General features: G+C 35.6%; 1 protein-coding gene across 1 annotated transcript; it reads left to right on the forward strand.

Moving 5' to 3' along the window:
* On the forward strand, nt 1-15,615 carry LOC126977177 (serine protease HTRA2, mitochondrial). Its single transcript, XM_050825890.1, has 7 exons — nt 1-477; nt 1,531-1,662; nt 3,986-4,082; nt 5,715-5,882; nt 12,914-13,014; nt 14,199-14,263; nt 15,435-15,615. The coding sequence occupies exons 1-7, from the start codon at nt 28-30 to the stop codon at nt 15,601-15,603; spliced, it is 1,182 nt and encodes a 393-aa protein (XP_050681847.1). The 5' UTR covers nt 1-27; the 3' UTR covers nt 15,604-15,615.
* Nucleotides 15,616-16,991: the final 1,376 nt, after the last annotated feature.

Here is a 16,991-nt window from a genome sequence, read left to right on the forward strand (position 1 = left end):
TTTTGCTAATTGACAATTAATAACAAAATGTCAATTGTGTGTGCGGTATCTAGAATTTTACAAACAAAAACAATAATAAGCATCAATCAAAAGTGCTTTACTCGTGCTTTTTCAATATTGCCACGATCAAATAAAAATCAGGATAGTAATTTCAAAAGGAAATATTTTTTTCGGAGTGTTTTATCAGTAGCTGCTGGTGTTATAGGTTATGTGAGTTTAAATGATAAAGTTAAAAGTGCTGTGCCGTTGTCTGGAAGACGGGATCAATTTAACTTTATTGCCGATGTCGTGGCTGTGTCTGCTCCTTCAGTTGTGTATATTGAAATACAAGATGGAAGAAGATTCGACATATACTCAGGCAAACCAATTCCTATTTCAAATGGCTCTGGCTTTATCGTGAAGGAAGATGGGTTGATACTTACAAATGCTCATGTTGTTATTAATAAACCAAATGCTGTTGTAAATGTAAGATTAATGGTAAGTTAGCAGAATTTTGATTACAATGCATACACAATATTTACAACATTTCACTTTTGAAGAAAAGAAGAAAATATATGCATAGTGATGTTTTCTTATCCTACATTCTTTCGAAACTTACAAATATTGATTGAGTTTGGTGTCATGCTACTGGAATTCAAGGATTTTGATTGTGTCAGGAGTGTCATAACTTTTTTGTCCACACCCAGCTTTTTAGGGTTCCAAGCCAAATGGCAAAAAACAGAATCCAAATAGATTCGTCATTTGTATCTGTATGTCACAGCCACTTTTTTCCAAAACTATGAGAACTATACTGTTGAAACTTGGCAAGTAGTTGTATTTTGTAAACTGTATTAAGATTTTCACACAAAAATAGAAAAAAAACAAGAAATTTTGAAATTTTTCCCCATACATAGAACTCAAACTCAAAAATTTTTTTCATTAAACCCATATGTATCTATGGATAGGTCTTGAATAAAATGATATAATTTTTTTCTAAACTGAATAGTCTGCGCGAGAGACACTTCCAAAGTGGTTAAATGTGTCCCCCCCCCTGTAACTTCTAAAATAGGAGAATGATAAAACTATATGATTAAAAAAAATATATGATTTACATTACCATGCAAACTTCCACTGAAAACTGACTAGATCACTTTCAATCTAGTAAGTAGTTTTATTTTAATACATCTTAAATAGTAAACAGAATAGTTACATCGAAATACAAGAACTAATATGTTACTTGCTGCTACGGAACCCTTCATGGGCCAGTCCGACTAGCACTTGGCCGTATTTATTGTCTTTGTAGAATCATTTGTTTATATTTTACAAAAAATTCATTGTGTGCATTCCCTTAATACTCATCCGACAAGTGTTACTATTTTTTGATGTATATTGATCACTGTAAGTCTCACTTGTCTTTTTTTTTATGTGTGGGTGGCAACAACAACAAACACCTACTGTCTCTTTCTCTTTTAATAAAGTGCTAAAACTATAACTGTACTGAATAACATCTAATAAAAGTATATAATAAATATGGTTACATGATTTTTTCAGAATGGCTCCATTCACACAGGATTTGTGGAAGATTATGATGTGAAATCAGATCTAGCAACAGTAAGGATACCTGTAAAAAACCTACCAATCATGAAACTGGGTACATCTGCTGATTTGCGACCTGGCGAGTGGGTTTGTATTAATATTTAAATTCTTTAGGTACACTTTTATCAAGTTCTAACCTATTATATATTTTATCACCACTATCTACAACACTGCCTCATGTAATGTCATGAGGGTTGCCAGACTTTTGAGTATACACACCTTTTTATTATGCAATCCATTTCAAAGATGTGAGTTTCATTTAAAAGCTTTATTTTTAAATATTTTGATAAGAATGATGGTGATGTGCATAATCTAACATACATACCTATATAATAATTTATTGGAGTTGTTTAGTCATTTTAAAATATTTGCAAAATAGATTGAGTGTTTTGAATATTTTTATTTGTTTTTAACCGACTTCAAAAAGGAGGAGGTTACCAATTCGATGGGTATTTTTTTTTATATATGTACACTGATTACTCTGAGATTTATGATCCGATTTACGAAATTCTTCCCATAAAATTTGGTCCCATAAAAATTTTACATAGTTTGTTCCAGTACTTTTCATTTTATGAAAATTTATTTATTATTTGTATGTGCTACATACACATAATAAATAAATTCAAGTTTTGAAGTCAGTGCAAAGCCAAATGTATTAAAGGTAATTACACTCGCCACGCGTTACTTTGAGCGGGATAGCTTCATCTAGAACAAAACAACCCAAGCGGACAGACACGCATGGCCAGACAAACTTAATAATTATAGTAAGTTAGCTGCTTATAATATAAGTTTTATTTTGATAAGGGCTTGGCACCGACTTAAAACCTATCAATAGGTAGCACATACAAATAATAGTATTTTATTAATATTAAAGGTAAAGGTTTGCATAAGAGGTGTATTAAATTAAATTTTTAGTTATTCCATACTTATCAGTTTTTGAAGTCGGTTTTTTTAAACATAGTTTTTTTTATGTTAGCTCTAATAGGTGTAGACAGTTTTGTGGTCACATTTTGTATCTATTGCTTTGCATAGACTGCAATTCAATGTATTTTATTAATAACACACAAATATTTATTATAAACTAGCTGACCCAGCAAATGTTGTTTTGCCATATAAATTATTTTTAGTGTTTGACTGTTTTTCTTTCCAACATACTTTACAAATCTGACTACCACAAAAAAGTCTTTCATTTTTCCGGTTAATATATATAGCATATATATGACACTCACAACAAATGTGGCTTTGAATTGATAACAGAATATCCAAAATTGGTTCAGTAGATCCACAGATAAAGGTTGGTAACCCTCCTGTTTTTATTCTGCAAGAGAATGTGGGTGGTTTGTACATTTGTTTGTCCTCCTTTTCCATAAAAAAAGATTAGCCTCTAGAAAATTGTGATAATGATTTCAATGAAAGAAAGTATTTTATTCATTCCTCAATTTTAATATTATTCTTTTGTGCTCTCTAATAGTAATTATAACCGCTATACCTACTTTACTTACAATAATACTTACTTAACGATAGATAGGTACGGATGTATGTATATGATGTTTGACGGTAATGCAAAAGTTATAGGTAGCTGCTGCAATATGCTCCTATAAACTATGTTAAATTATTTATTTTAGCAAACCCACAAAGAGCTGGCAGTAGGAAAAACATAGCATGACCTAATGTATTCCTGCTTCTTTTAAGGTTTGATGATACAATTTGTTGATAGTCATTGAAAATGAAACTTTTAATTGGAACTGCAGGCATTTAAAATTTATAACTCCTCCAGCCGCAGTCGTACGATCACCGGCGCGCCCATTCCATTCCATATATCCATAATTATTGCAATATTATAGATTTGATATAATTATATATTTATTTATAATTAATTGACCCAACAGACGTTGTTCTGTATATAATAAATAAAATAATGTTTTATATAAATTTGTCAATAATATTTCATATCATCAAGAATTATTTCGTCAATTGTTTCACAGCAGAACTGTCAAACCATGCGTCAATAAATTCTCTCATAGAAAATATGTCCAAACAAAACAAATATCGGACGAGGGGGGGACGCATCAAAGGAAAAACAAAATTGTAGTTTTTATTTAATTCTGAACCATTTCATATTTATTCACTTTTTAAACCTTCCCTGGACTTCCACAAATACTTCAAGACCAAAATTAGCCAAATCAATCCAGCCGTTCTTGAGTTTTAGCGAGACAAAGAACAGCAATTCATTTTTATATATGTATATATATATATAGATATGTCAGAGTTTATTGCTCGTTTGTCTCTAAACATATCTGCCTTCCAAATGAGCTTAATAAAAAATTACATATTTCAAATGTAATGTAATAAACCTATGAAATAAAATATTTTTGATTGATTGATTAATAAATCGATATCTAATTTTCAGGTAGTTGCAATGGGCAGTCCGCTAGCTTTAAGTAATACTGTGACTGCTGGTGTGATCAGCTCTACACAAAGGCCCAGTAAAGAGTTAGGACTGCAAGGTATTATTAATAAAGAATATGGGTTTTATGAGCTGAGAGAGTGGATAATAAGTGAGGAATATGGGTATCATTTGCTATAGGTAAACTGATTTGGACTACAAGGTATTATAAAATAAGGATATGGGTTTTATGAGCTGAGAGAGTGGATAATAAGTGAGGAATATGGGGATCTTGTGCTATAGGAAAACTGAATTTGACCACAAGGTATTATAAATAAAGAATATGGGTTGTATGACCTGATAGAGTGGATAATAAGTGAGGAATATGGGGATCTTGTGCTATAGGAAAACTGAATTTGACCACAAGGTATTATAAATAAAGAATATGGGTTGTATGAGCTGATAGAGTGGATAATAAGTGAGGAATATGGGGATCTTGTGCTATAGGAAAACTGAATTTGACCACAGGGTATTATAAATAAAGAATATGGGTTGTATGATCTGATAGAGTGGATAATAAGTGAGGAATATGGGGATCTTGTGCTATAGGAAAACTGAATTTGACCACAAGGTATTATAAATAAAGAATATGGGTTTTATGAGCTGATAGAGTGGATAATAAGTGAGGAATATGGGTATCATTTGCTATAGGTAAACTGAATTTGACCACAAGGTATTATAAAATAAGGATATGGGTTTTATGAGCTGAGAGAGTGGATAATAAGTGAGGAATATGGGGATCTTGTGCTATAGGAAAACTGAATTTGACCACAAGGTATTATAAATAAAGAATATGGGTTGTATGAGCTGATAGAGTGGATAATAAGTGAGGAATATGGGGATCTTGTGCTATAGGAAAACTGAATTTGACCACAAGGTATTATAAATAAAGAATATGGGTTGTATGAGCTGATAGAGTGGATAATAAGTGAGGAATATGGGGATCTTGTGCTATAGGAAAACTGAATTTGACCACAAGGTATTATAAATAAAGAATATGGGTTTTATGAGCTGATAGAGTGGATAATAAGTGAGGAATATGGGTATCATTTGCTATAGGTAAACTGAGTTTGACTACAAGGTATTATAAATAAAGAATATGGGTTTTATGAGCTGATAGAGTGGATAATAAGTTAGGAATATGGGTATCATGTGCTATAGGTAAACTGAGTTTGACCACAAGGTATTATAAATAAAGAATATGGGTTTTATGAGCTGATAGAGTGGATAATAAGTTAGGAATATGGGTATCATGTGCTATAGGAAAACTGAATTTGACCACAAGGTATTATAAATAAAGAATATGGATTGTATGAGCTAAGAATGTGGATAATAATTTGGGAATATGGGTATCATGTGCTTTAAGAAAACCTACAAATTGACTACTGTTGTTGTCATGCCTTATAGGAATTGAACAGAATATGTGTGCTTGGTTATGCCGGGGTAGAACTGTGTCCACACATATATTATGCAGTAGCATTGTAACTTACAGTATGAGTAGTGTTAGTGTGTGTGAATTGCTCAAAATAGATGTTACCCTCACCCTCAATTTTGTTTGACGTATTCACAGTTGTCATAGACATATAAACGATTTAAGTATTGTACTTTGCCTGCCTATATAAACGATTTAAGTATTGTACTTTGCCTGCCTGCCTTTTTGATATTTAAAAACGAGTGTTGTATTATGTTTCAGGTAACGACATGGTGTACATACAAACAGACGCGCCTATAACATTTGGTAATAGTGGAGGTCCTCTAGTAAACCTGGACGGAGAAGCTATTGGCATCAACAGTATGAAAGTGACCTCCGGAATATCATTTGCTATCCCTATTGATTATGTCAAAGATTTCTTGGAAAAGCGTGAGTTGTGTATTTTATTATCTCAATTTATGTTGGGGATCATACAAATTATATCATGTTTTTCACTCCTACCCTCATCCTATTCACAACTGGTCACACAGAATAATAACACTTAGAACGTGAGTAGGCCTAAGTGAATTGAAGCACTTTCAATGTGGACGTTTATGACCACATACGTTTCCTGCCGCGTCAGTATTATTCTGTCAACCTCCATGACAAACAGCGCGCGAAATTTAATTTAAAAAGGACTTACTGTGCAGTGAAAGGGTGTCACAACGCATCTCAAAATAAAAATAAAGATAAGAAAATCACATTTCACACCTAAATACTATTTCACAACTTTTAATTTAAGCTAATACATTCGTCAAAACAGCAAAATATTTTGTAAACAAAACAGACGCCATTAAAAAAATATGTTGCCAGCTATGAATGTACTATATACCTACCCCAAGTTCCTCCACTGGGATAGTTTTTTGTGTTTATTGGTAGATATTGATATGAGGCTATAATGTACGATGCCACATGATGTTATAAGTATTCAAAGTCAAAGTCAAATAATCTTAATTTAATTAGGCTTAAACTAAGCGCTTTGAATAGTTACTATAAATATTTCTCAAATTACTGAATTTACCATATTATGTTCGGAAAAAATTGAGCTCGTGAGAACATTAACGGCCACTCTTTTTAACCGACTTCAAAAAAGGAGGAGGTTCTCAATACGTCGGTTTTTTTTTTTGAAGTGAAACTTCTTTATCGACGTATGAGAGAAATTTTATAGCTATTCGTCACGGCTTTCGTGACATTTTTTTTAAATCCAAGATGGCCGCGCACTAAATTATGATTTCAACAATATGGATATCGTATCCAAGGTTCTCGAGGGTGCAGAGAACGAATTTGGGATCATTTTTGAAATCCAAGATGGCCGCCGCGCAAATGTATGATTTCAACGATTTTATTTCCATGTGGCACAACAATGTGCTATCCGCAATTGAGTACTTAACTATTTGTCAATTTTCTTGGTATTTCTTTAGACAGCAACTTGTCCTTCAAGTCACATGTTGACAAAATTAGCAAAAAAATTAACCAACATGTATTTGTCCTCAAACGCGTATCAAAAACAATAGGTGAAAAAACAGCGCTAATGGCATATCATGCATTCGTGGTTTCAGCTTTAAGATATGGATTGGTCATATGGGGCAACTCGGTGAGCATAGGGCATTTATTTATTGGACAGAAGAAGTGTATCAGGGCGGTTTGTGGAGCCGGCCCCCTAGATTCTTGTCGACCGCTATTTAAAAAATTGAAAATTCTATCGCTGCCATGCCTATACATTTATGAAATAAGCCTATTTGTTCAAAAACATATGTGTGATTTCTATACAAAAAATAGCCAGAAGGTTTTAAATACAAGGTATCCAAATAAACTCATAATGCCCTTCTGTAGAACTGCATCTTTTAGTAGAAATTGTTTCAGCATGTCTGTGAAAATATATAATAAATTGCCCAATGAATTGAAAGATTTACCGTTCAAAGTTTTTAAAAGAAGACTGCATCAGTGGTTAACAAATAAGTGCTTCTATAGTTTAAATGAATTTTTCAATACAAAATGAATTAGTCTATTTGATAATAATATATGTAAATTAATATACTTTTATGACATTGAATTTGTTAATATTATACATAGGTACTAAATGAATTATTAAGTTATTTACGTCTCATATTATAATATTGTATAAGTATTAAAATTTCATTTTATAAATATTATTGATATCATTGTGAAATCCGACATGTTTCAATATAACAGTACGATTAGTGTCTAGACAATTTTGTAACATATTTTGCATGTCAATTGACGAAACATATTGGATTATCCATTATATTGTTAACACCTTAAGTACAATGTTTCCTGCAAATAAATTTCATTTCATTTCATTTCGTTATAAAGTTGAGTATTGTTTACTAATTAATATATCTAAACAGACGGTCACTCAAAAATTCAATACATTGCGGTGGCAGGCCATGCGACTCACCCGTGCTACAATAAGTACTGTTGTTGTTGTACCTACATTAATTTTTTCGTTTGTATTGTACCTATATTATTAAATTGTGTATTTATAAGTTAATATCAATATTGATTGTAGACGATAATAGTATTTCTTCTAACATGCCGGACAAACCTCTGTGGTTTTTGGCCTGTTATATAATAATAAATTGTAATTCTATTTTTCATAATAAAAACAAAAAAAAAATCTCGAAAGATGTCTATAAGTTGTTTGGCATTAGGGTTATCACTATAACCACCACGCCCCATATAGCCCCAAAAGAATTTTGCATGGCAGCCATCTTCGATTTAAAAATGATCCCAAATTCGTTCTGTGCACCCTCGTGAACCTCGGATACGATATCCATATTGTTCAAATCATAATTTTGCACGGCGGCCAACTTAGATTTAAAAAATGATCCCAAATTCGTTATCTGAGCCCTCGAGAACCTCGGATACGTTATCCATATTGTTGAAATCATAATTTTGAATGGCGGCCATCTTGCATTTCAAAAATGATCCCAAATTCGTTATCTGCACCCTCGAGAACCTCGGATACGATATCCATATTGTTGAAATAATATTTTGCATGGCGGCCATCTTGCATTTCAAAAATGATCCCAAATTCAATCTCTGCACCCTCGAGAACCTCGGATAGGATATCCATATAATTGTTGAAATCATAATTTGGCGCGTCGGCTTAAATAATAGTTTTATTAATAATAGCTGGCAGGAGCTCTGTCGTCTCGCTTATTCGTTTCATCGAGTTTCAAATCACAACGATTCTAAACAAGTTTCAATTCAATAAAATAATACATAATTCAATAAAATAATATGGATATTTAAACATTATAAGAACAATATGCGTATGAATGCGAATTAAATATATGTATATATCTATCTACCTATTATTATATTATGTTATAATCGGTTACAGTGTTTATTTTATGTTTGGATGTGTATGTGTGCGTGTAGTGTGTGTTAGTGTATATGTGCGTGTGTTTATGTACCTATTTGTTCATTTTATATTTCTCCAGTAACATTTTTCGTATCCTAGTGTATTCATTAATATTTTAATTATTTCTTTTTTGAAGATATTTTTACTGCGATTATGAATGTCGATATTCGAAAAAACTTCGTTGTAATGCTTACAAATTCTGTTAATGGGAGAATTTTTACGTTCGTAGTGTAAAATGATAATGAAAAAAGAGGCGTTTATGGATAGCTACTACCAGATGTGGAAAAATATCCATTGTTCTCAATGGGGATCAAACTATTGGTCAGTAGTGCAACTAACGGTTTCATCCAGACATCTTATAATCTGAAAATTTAATTGTTGCCTATTAAATTCGATATTCAAAGGGTAAATTGTAAGAGCGTGTGTAAGTTTACTTGTAGAAGTTGAGATTGTAAGAGTGTGTGTAAGTTTACTGCTCTTGGTAACTTCAGCCAGCCGTCCATGCCGCCGTTGTACATGAGGAATGACACCCTGGCCCATACGGCAAAAGAGAAAGCCGATCTCTTATGCGCTCTTTTCGCCTCCAACTCGACTCTTGACGACAACGGAAAAACACCGCTGACCATCCCGCGGTGTCAGAGCTCTATGCCTGAAGTACAGTTCAGACAGAAAACTTAGGCGAGCTCTGTTTTCGTTGGACGTCAGGAAGTTGAGCGGGCCGGATGGCATTTCTCCAATCGTGCTTAGAACGTGTGCCCCTGAGTTGACGCCGGTGTTAACGCGTTTATTCCGGCACTCTTATTCTAAAGGCGTAGTCTCTGACTTATGGAAGTCAGCTCTTGTCCATCCGATCCAAAAAAAAGGAGACAGTTCGGATCCGGCAAACTACAGGCCTATTGCTATTAACTCCCTGATCTCCAAAATCATGGAGATAATTAGCCGTCAGCTCTTGGTATACCTAGAGGGTCACCAGTTGATCAACGACCGACAATACGGGTTTCGCCATGGTCGGTCAGCAGGTGATCTTCTGGTATACCTAACACATAGATGGGCTGCGGCTATTGAAAGCAAGAAGGAAGGCCTGGCAGTTAGCCTGGATATAGCGAAGGCCTTTAATCGTGTATGGCATAAGGCGCTCCTCTCTAAACTTCCATCATTTGGGCTTCCCGAGAGCTTGTGCAAGTGGACCTCCAGCTTCCTCACTGGGCGCAGCATACAGGTCGTTGTCGACGGATATTGCTCGAACCCGAAGTCCGTGAATGGTGGAGTGCCCCAAGGCTGTGTGCTATGTCCCACGCTGTTTCTTCTGCATATCAATGATATGTTGGACACCTCCAACATTCATTGCTATGCAGACGACAGCACTGGTGATGCCGTATACGTGGGCCATGCAGGTCTCTCTCGGGAAATCGTCGACCAGTGCCGGGAGAAACTTGTGTCTTCTATCGAGTCTTCTCTTGAGAGGGTCGCGGAATGGGGTAAATTGAACCTTGTCCAATTTCCAACCCCCAGAAGACTCAAGTTTGCGCGTTTACCATTAAAAAAACCCCATTTGTCGTATCACCGCTCTTCGACAACACTTCCCTTAAAGCCTCGCCTAGTATCGGAATACTGGGTCTCGAAATCTCGAGCGATTGCCAATTTCGTGGTCATCTGCAGGGCAAAGCCAAATTGGCTTCAAAGAAACTGGGCGTCATTAATAGAGCACGACAATACTTCAAGCCGGCCCACATACTAGCGCTCTACAAAGCGCAGGTCCGGCCACACATGGAGTATTGCTGTCATCTCTGGTCTGGCGTACCCGAGTATCAGCTCGATCCATTTGACCGCGTGCAACGCAGATCAATTCGAATTGTCGGGGACCCAGTGCTCTGTGAACGGCTGGATCACTTGGCGTTGAGTAGAGAAGTCGCTTCATTGTGTGTTTTCTATCGCATTTATCACGGGGAGTGTTCCGAAGAGCTGTTTAACCTGATTCCTGCCGCCGAATTCGCACGACACGCCGCATGTTAGGATATCATCCTCACCATCTGGATGTGTGGTGGTCCTCCACAGTGCGGTTTTCAAGGACCTTTCTTCCACGTACTACAAAGCTGTGGAATGAGCTTCCTTGTGCGGTGTTTCCGGGACGATACAACATGGGTACCTTCAAAAAAAGCGCGTACACCTTCCTTAAAGGCCGGCAACGCTCTTGTGATTCCTCTGGTATTGCAAGAGATTGTGGGCGGTGGTGATCACTTAACAACAGGTGACCCGTACGCTCGTTTGTCCTCCTATTCCATAAAAAAATACTTGTAGAAGTTGAGATTGTAAGAGTGTGTGTAAGTTTACTTGTAGAAGTTGAGATTGTAAGAGTGTGTGTAAGTTTACTTGTAGAAGTTGAGATTGTAAGAGTGTGTGTAAGTTTACTTGTAGAAGTTGAGATTATAAGAGTGTGTGTAAGTTTACTTGTAGAAGTTGAGATTGTAAGAGTGTGTGTAAGTTTACTTGTAGAAGTTGAGATTGTAAGAGTTTGCGTAAGTTTACTTGTATAAGTCGAGATTGTAACAGTGTGCGTAAGTTTACTTGTAGAAGTTGAGATGGTAAGAGTGTGCGTAAGTTTACTTGTAGAAGTTGAGATTGTAAGAGTGTGCGTAAGTTTGCTTGTAGAAGTTGAGATTGTAAGAGTGTGCGTAAGTTTGCTTGTAGAAGTTGAGATTGTAAGAGTGTGCGTAAGTTTACTTGTAGAAGTTGAAATTGTAAGAGTGTGTGTAAGTTTACTTGTAGAAGTTGAGATTGTAAGAGTGTGCGTAAGTTTACTTGTAGAAGTCGAGATTGTAAGAGTGTGCGTAAGTTTGCTTGTAGAAGTTGAGATTGTAAGAGTGTGCGTAAGTCTGCTTGTAGATTTGTAGAAGTTGAGATTGTAAGAGTGTGCGTAAGTTTACTTGTAGAAGTTGAGATTGTAAGAGTGTGCGTAAGTTTACTTGTATAAGTTGAGATTGTAAGAGTGTGCGTAAGTTTGCTTGTAGAAGTTGAGATTGTAAGAGTGTGTGTAAGTTTACATGTGGAAGTTATACTTCTACTTAACAAAACAAAAATCCTTAAATTTTTAGTCCTCTTGCCTATTTATGTTTGTAGAAAGATCAATAATAGTAGATAATAAAGTAGGTATTAAATACAACCAATCAATATTTTATTATACCGCACAATTTAGTGAAATAACGTGTGTTTCAAATTTCATAAAATTATTGTTATACAATCAGTAAGAACTTTTTGACAACTTGAGGCTTTTGGTAACTGATGTGTGATACAAATGGTTGATCAACTAACATCAAGATGTAGAATTTGCCTGACGGTGTGCGCGCGCATCGCCAAAATTCACTGATAATGTTTAAATAACTTGACCATTCAAAATTTGAGTATTAAATATACGTATTAGATATATAAATCAGAATAAAACTGGAAATATTAGGGAAACTAATATTTTAGAAGTACTTAGACAAACACAAAATTTAAATAAATTCTGGAATTTGTAGTGAAAACTTCTTTATCGCCGTTGAGCACTTTTTTTGTGATGGGTATAAAATGTTAAACTCGCGTCAGGACACGTGGCCTGATCGAAAATTCGCAAGACAGTCGTTGAAATTATGGATGAGAGATTTACTCCTAACTAATTATAGTTATGTTTCAATTCAATCATCATACGGTCTTTGGACCAGTGCGAGGTCGTGGGATCTAATTTCAGCGTGATAAACTTTAATGTAAAATAATTGTTATAGTTCTGAGATGTTACATTTTTAATGTAATATAAATTGTCATTTTTGTGTACGATAGCGCCTTATATGAATATTGTATTTAACCACATAAATACTTTAGTGATAAATATAGCAATTCGTGCGAAATTATTCCCTAACCATTCCAAAATATTCAAAAATGCACAAAGCTAGTGTTCAAGTTTTCACTTCTGCCGGCACTCCCGGAGTGCAACCCGTATTTTTTTTAAATAATGACAGGCAGAGTCTACAGATTATAACAACTCTTCTTAATGTTTCAGGCAAAGCGAAATCACCGAAAGTATCGAAAAAGTACCTCGGCATTACACTCCTCTCTCTGACTCCGAACATATTGATGGAATTAAGAATGCGTAATCCAGGGGTAAGTACGGATCATCATTAATTTTACGAATACATGTTGTTACGATAATTTTAGCACCTAATTATATCGAAATATCGACAACACATTTATATAAGTGGGGAAAATGTCTCTTCGCATTTTATACAAAAACTAGTTTTTTTAATGTTTATATTTAACATTTAATTACAGAATATAATATCTTAAGTGCTTTTTTTTCTTATAAAACGGGACGAGACGAGCAGGACGTTCAGCTGATTGTAATTATTGATACTCCCTGCCCTAAAATTTCTGAGTGCCAAGTGTCATTTGCCCAGTAATGTCTTTCCGAAGAGCTGTTTCACCTGATTCCTGTCGCCGAATGTCACCTTTGCACGACACGCCACAAATTAGTAAATAATCCCCACCATCTGGATGTGTGGCGTTCCTCCACAGTGCAGTTTTCAAGTTCTTCCACATTCTACACAGCTGTGGAAAGTGCTTCCTTGTGCGGTCTTTCCGGGAAGATAATACATAGGTACCTTCATAAAAAGCGCGTAGACCTTCCTGAGAGGCCGGAAACGCTACTGTGATTCCTCTGGTGTTGGAAATGAATGTGAAATGACTCATGCGCTCGTTTGTCCTCCTTTTCCATTAAAAAACAACGTTAAGGTCTAGGTTAAGATGGTCAGCTCCTATGTCCCAGGGTGCATTAACTAGGAGGGTCCTCATGAGACACTCCTCCTCATGAGGTTTTTATTTTGGAAATATCAAAGGATTACAACCTTGTAGTACAGAGTTAAAACATATTATTATTTATCTACACCCATGCTTTAAATCCTCTATTAAAGATTCTAAAACAGTTAGCTTATTGCCAACATTAAAACACCCAATGTCCTAATAACCATTACATCATCCAAACGAGTGTTGTAATGAAATTCAGTACAACATTATATCATCCGTTTTCACAACAACACTCCTTTGGATTATATTATGGTTACTAGGACTGGCTGTTTTAATGTTAGCAGTCAGCTAACTGTTTCAGAATGTTTTATAGAGGATTCATATTATGGGTGTAGATAAAGTATTGTATGCAACTGTTGATAGTTAGGTATTAAACCACTCATGTGATACTATTATCACAATCGGCTTCGCCTTATAAACCCACGTTCGTGTTTTAATACCCCTTATTACACAACAGTTACATAAATAACTATTATATTTTGTAGATGCCGTCGGATATTACACACGGAATCCTGGTTTGGAAAGTAATCATCGGTTCACCTGCTTATATGTAAGTTAAAACTGGTATTATATTAAAATAAAATACTTTTTTTTTTGTCTGTGATGACTTACGGTACGCAGACGTGGTAAACTTTGGGCCTGATGAGAAAGCTCATGGTCGCTCAGAGGGCAATGGAGAGGCTATGATCGAAGTTTCCCTGCGAGATTGAATCAGAAATGAGGAGATCCGTAGGAGAACCAAAGTCAGCTACATATCCCAGATGATTTGGAAACTGAAGTGGCAGTGGGCAGGCACATAGTTCGATGGACAGATGGCCATTAGGGCAGTAAAGTCCTCGAATGGCGACCACGTACCGGAAGACGCAGTGTTGGTTTCCTAATTATGAATTATATTATGTAAATTGAAGCAAAAATTTTTCATGCCACGGTCCCTAGCCCAGTGGCTAGCGACCTTGCCTACTAAGCTAGAGATCCCGGGTTCGAATCCCGGTAGGTGCAATCATTTATATGATTAATATGAATGTTTGTTTCCCAGTCATGGATGTTTATTTGTATTTATGTATGTTTAAGTAAGTATATTGTATTAAATATATCTTTGTCTTGCACCCATAGTACAGGCTATGCCTAGTTTGGAGCAAGATAATTTGTGTAAGAGTGTGTCAATACTAGGATGCCGCAGTCGCTGGTCGTACCGCTTCGCTGCGGCGTAAATTTGAGCGAAGCGAGGTAAACTAAGTCTGTGTACAAAAACAAAACAAAATAAATCCAAACAAAAACAATAAAAAATCTTTTGTAATTTGGCGCCATATTTAAACATGAGGAATTAGCGCCTTCTTTGGTCACATGAGAAACTTGTGCTGATTTGCAAATTCAATAACTAAGAACCTGACAGTCGAATCATTCTCGATTGATAGCAGTGTTACAATTAAGACTTATTGTGATTTGATCAATCGGCTCAATATTTAAATAAATATAAATAGCGCGTGCTAATTTATAATAATTTGTAAATCATGTTTGTTTTTAATTCAAAATTCTGTCTCGACAATAACCTAGAAAATTTCAAAAGCTTTCTAGAACTGATAGGAGTTCATATATTTTTAAAATCGGTCCAGAAATGGCCGAGAAACAATTTAACACATAAATCAATTGGAGTCACCCGGTGGGAGCTCAGCACATCTTCGCTTCGCTTCTCTCAATTATATTATTATTCCTTTTTCCAGTGGCGGACTTCAGCCGGGCGATATAGTTACTCACATAAATGGTACCCCAGTCAACAGTGCCACAGAACTGTACGACATTTTAGAAAAATCATCGGGAAAACTTAGTCTGCAAGTGGTGCGAGGAGTACTTCGAATTACAATTATTGTTACACCCGAGTTACAATATTAAATAATGCGTTAATTCTATAGTATTATTTCTGTACGTTTTGGCTTGCCAATTTCTTAATGCAATGAATCATAATCATAAATTGGCTAAAAATAAAGTTGCAATGCATAAATATCAATTAAGAAAAAAAGTGTTTGGACTTATGTATGCACGCAAGAAGTATTTGGTCTAACGAAGCAAAAATCATTAAAATGGTTTATCCCTCGTGCTATTCTAAGGTTTTAGAAAGAATAATTTTGTAAAAATCTTGCAAAGATGGCTTTGACAATTAATTATTAAATAATGAATACGGCTGTATGGGCTTGAACCCTTTGCCTGTCCGAATAATGGACGAAGAATCCAAAAACAAAAAAAAACGAATGACGTAAACGTCAGAAAATTTAGAAATCAACTTCACCCTGTTACTTTTGTGTTACAGTGATGCGCGCGGATCTTATAATTTCATTCACATCATTTTTTCATAAAGCGCCCAAAGAAGTATAACTTCAAAAAGAAACAACACACTTCCTAAATCAATTGATAAAAATTGATAAACAGGGAAGCAGTTTAGGTTGTAAGCTAGTTTTCAAGAATTTTTTCCAGGATATAATATTTTTAAAATAAATTTCATCCAACTAAGGAATAATGCCCTCGATGCGTTCTAAGATGTCTTTCACGAAAGACTTCAATATCGACATAGTCCTTGATGATGTAGCGTTCGGTATAACTGCTTGAGCACTTTGTAAATGTAGTATTTGCGTACAATTAATATTATTATGCCTACTGAGATATTTATATATGGAATAAAATATTGTTGCAAAAGAGTTTTTTAATTACTATTTTCTGGGGTGTATTACCTTTATACAAGGTGGGCCAAAAGAAATCACCCTATTGGAAGATGCTCTCATTTTTGCAAATGGCCGCCAATGTCAAATCTGTTTTGACATTTATGGACTAGACAGATGCAGAATACTAGTGAACAAGCCATGGAGCGATACACTCCCAAAGAACGCGGAATAATTGTGTCTATTTTTTGTGTAACAATTCGTCTGTGTTGTTGGCGCAGCGCGAATTCCGTCGCCGATTCCTCGGCCATCTGACACCGACTGCGCAAACACTGCGCCGTTTGGCCACCAACCTTGAAGAGTATGGGACCACACGAGACGATGCCAAGAGTAGCCGGCCCCGGAGGGCCCGTTCTGCTGAGAATATCGCCGCTGTTGCTGAGGATGTCAAACTGTCGCCGGAAACATCGACCAGACGACGTGCCACGCAATTAGCCATCAGCCGGACGTCCATAAGGCAAATTTTGGTCAAAGACCTGCGTATGTTCCCGTCCAAAGTCCAGTCCGTGCATCACCTACTGCCTGATAACCGCCAAATACGCGTAACCTACGCCCAAGCCACCCTCA

Source organism: Leptidea sinapis, chromosome 44 (assembly GCF_905404315.1).
Source record: "Leptidea sinapis chromosome 44, ilLepSina1.1, whole genome shotgun sequence".
NCBI lineage: Eukaryota > Metazoa > Arthropoda > Insecta > Lepidoptera > Pieridae > Leptidea > Leptidea sinapis.

What these genes read in the sequence shown, in the direction of transcription:
- LOC126977177 (XM_050825890.1), top strand. Translation starts at nt 28, where the DNA reads ATGTCAATTGTGTGTGCGGTATCTAGAATTTTACAAACAAAAACAATA. An exon ending in TAAAGAGTTAGGACTGCAAG is followed by an intron (nt 4,083 to 5,714) that starts GTATTATTAATA and finishes ATTATGTTTCAG; the next exon opens with GTAACGACATGGTGTACATA. An exon ending in CAAAGATTTCTTGGAAAAGC is followed by an intron (nt 5,883 to 12,913) that starts GTGAGTTGTGTA and finishes TTAATGTTTCAG; the next exon opens with GCAAAGCGAAATCACCGAAA.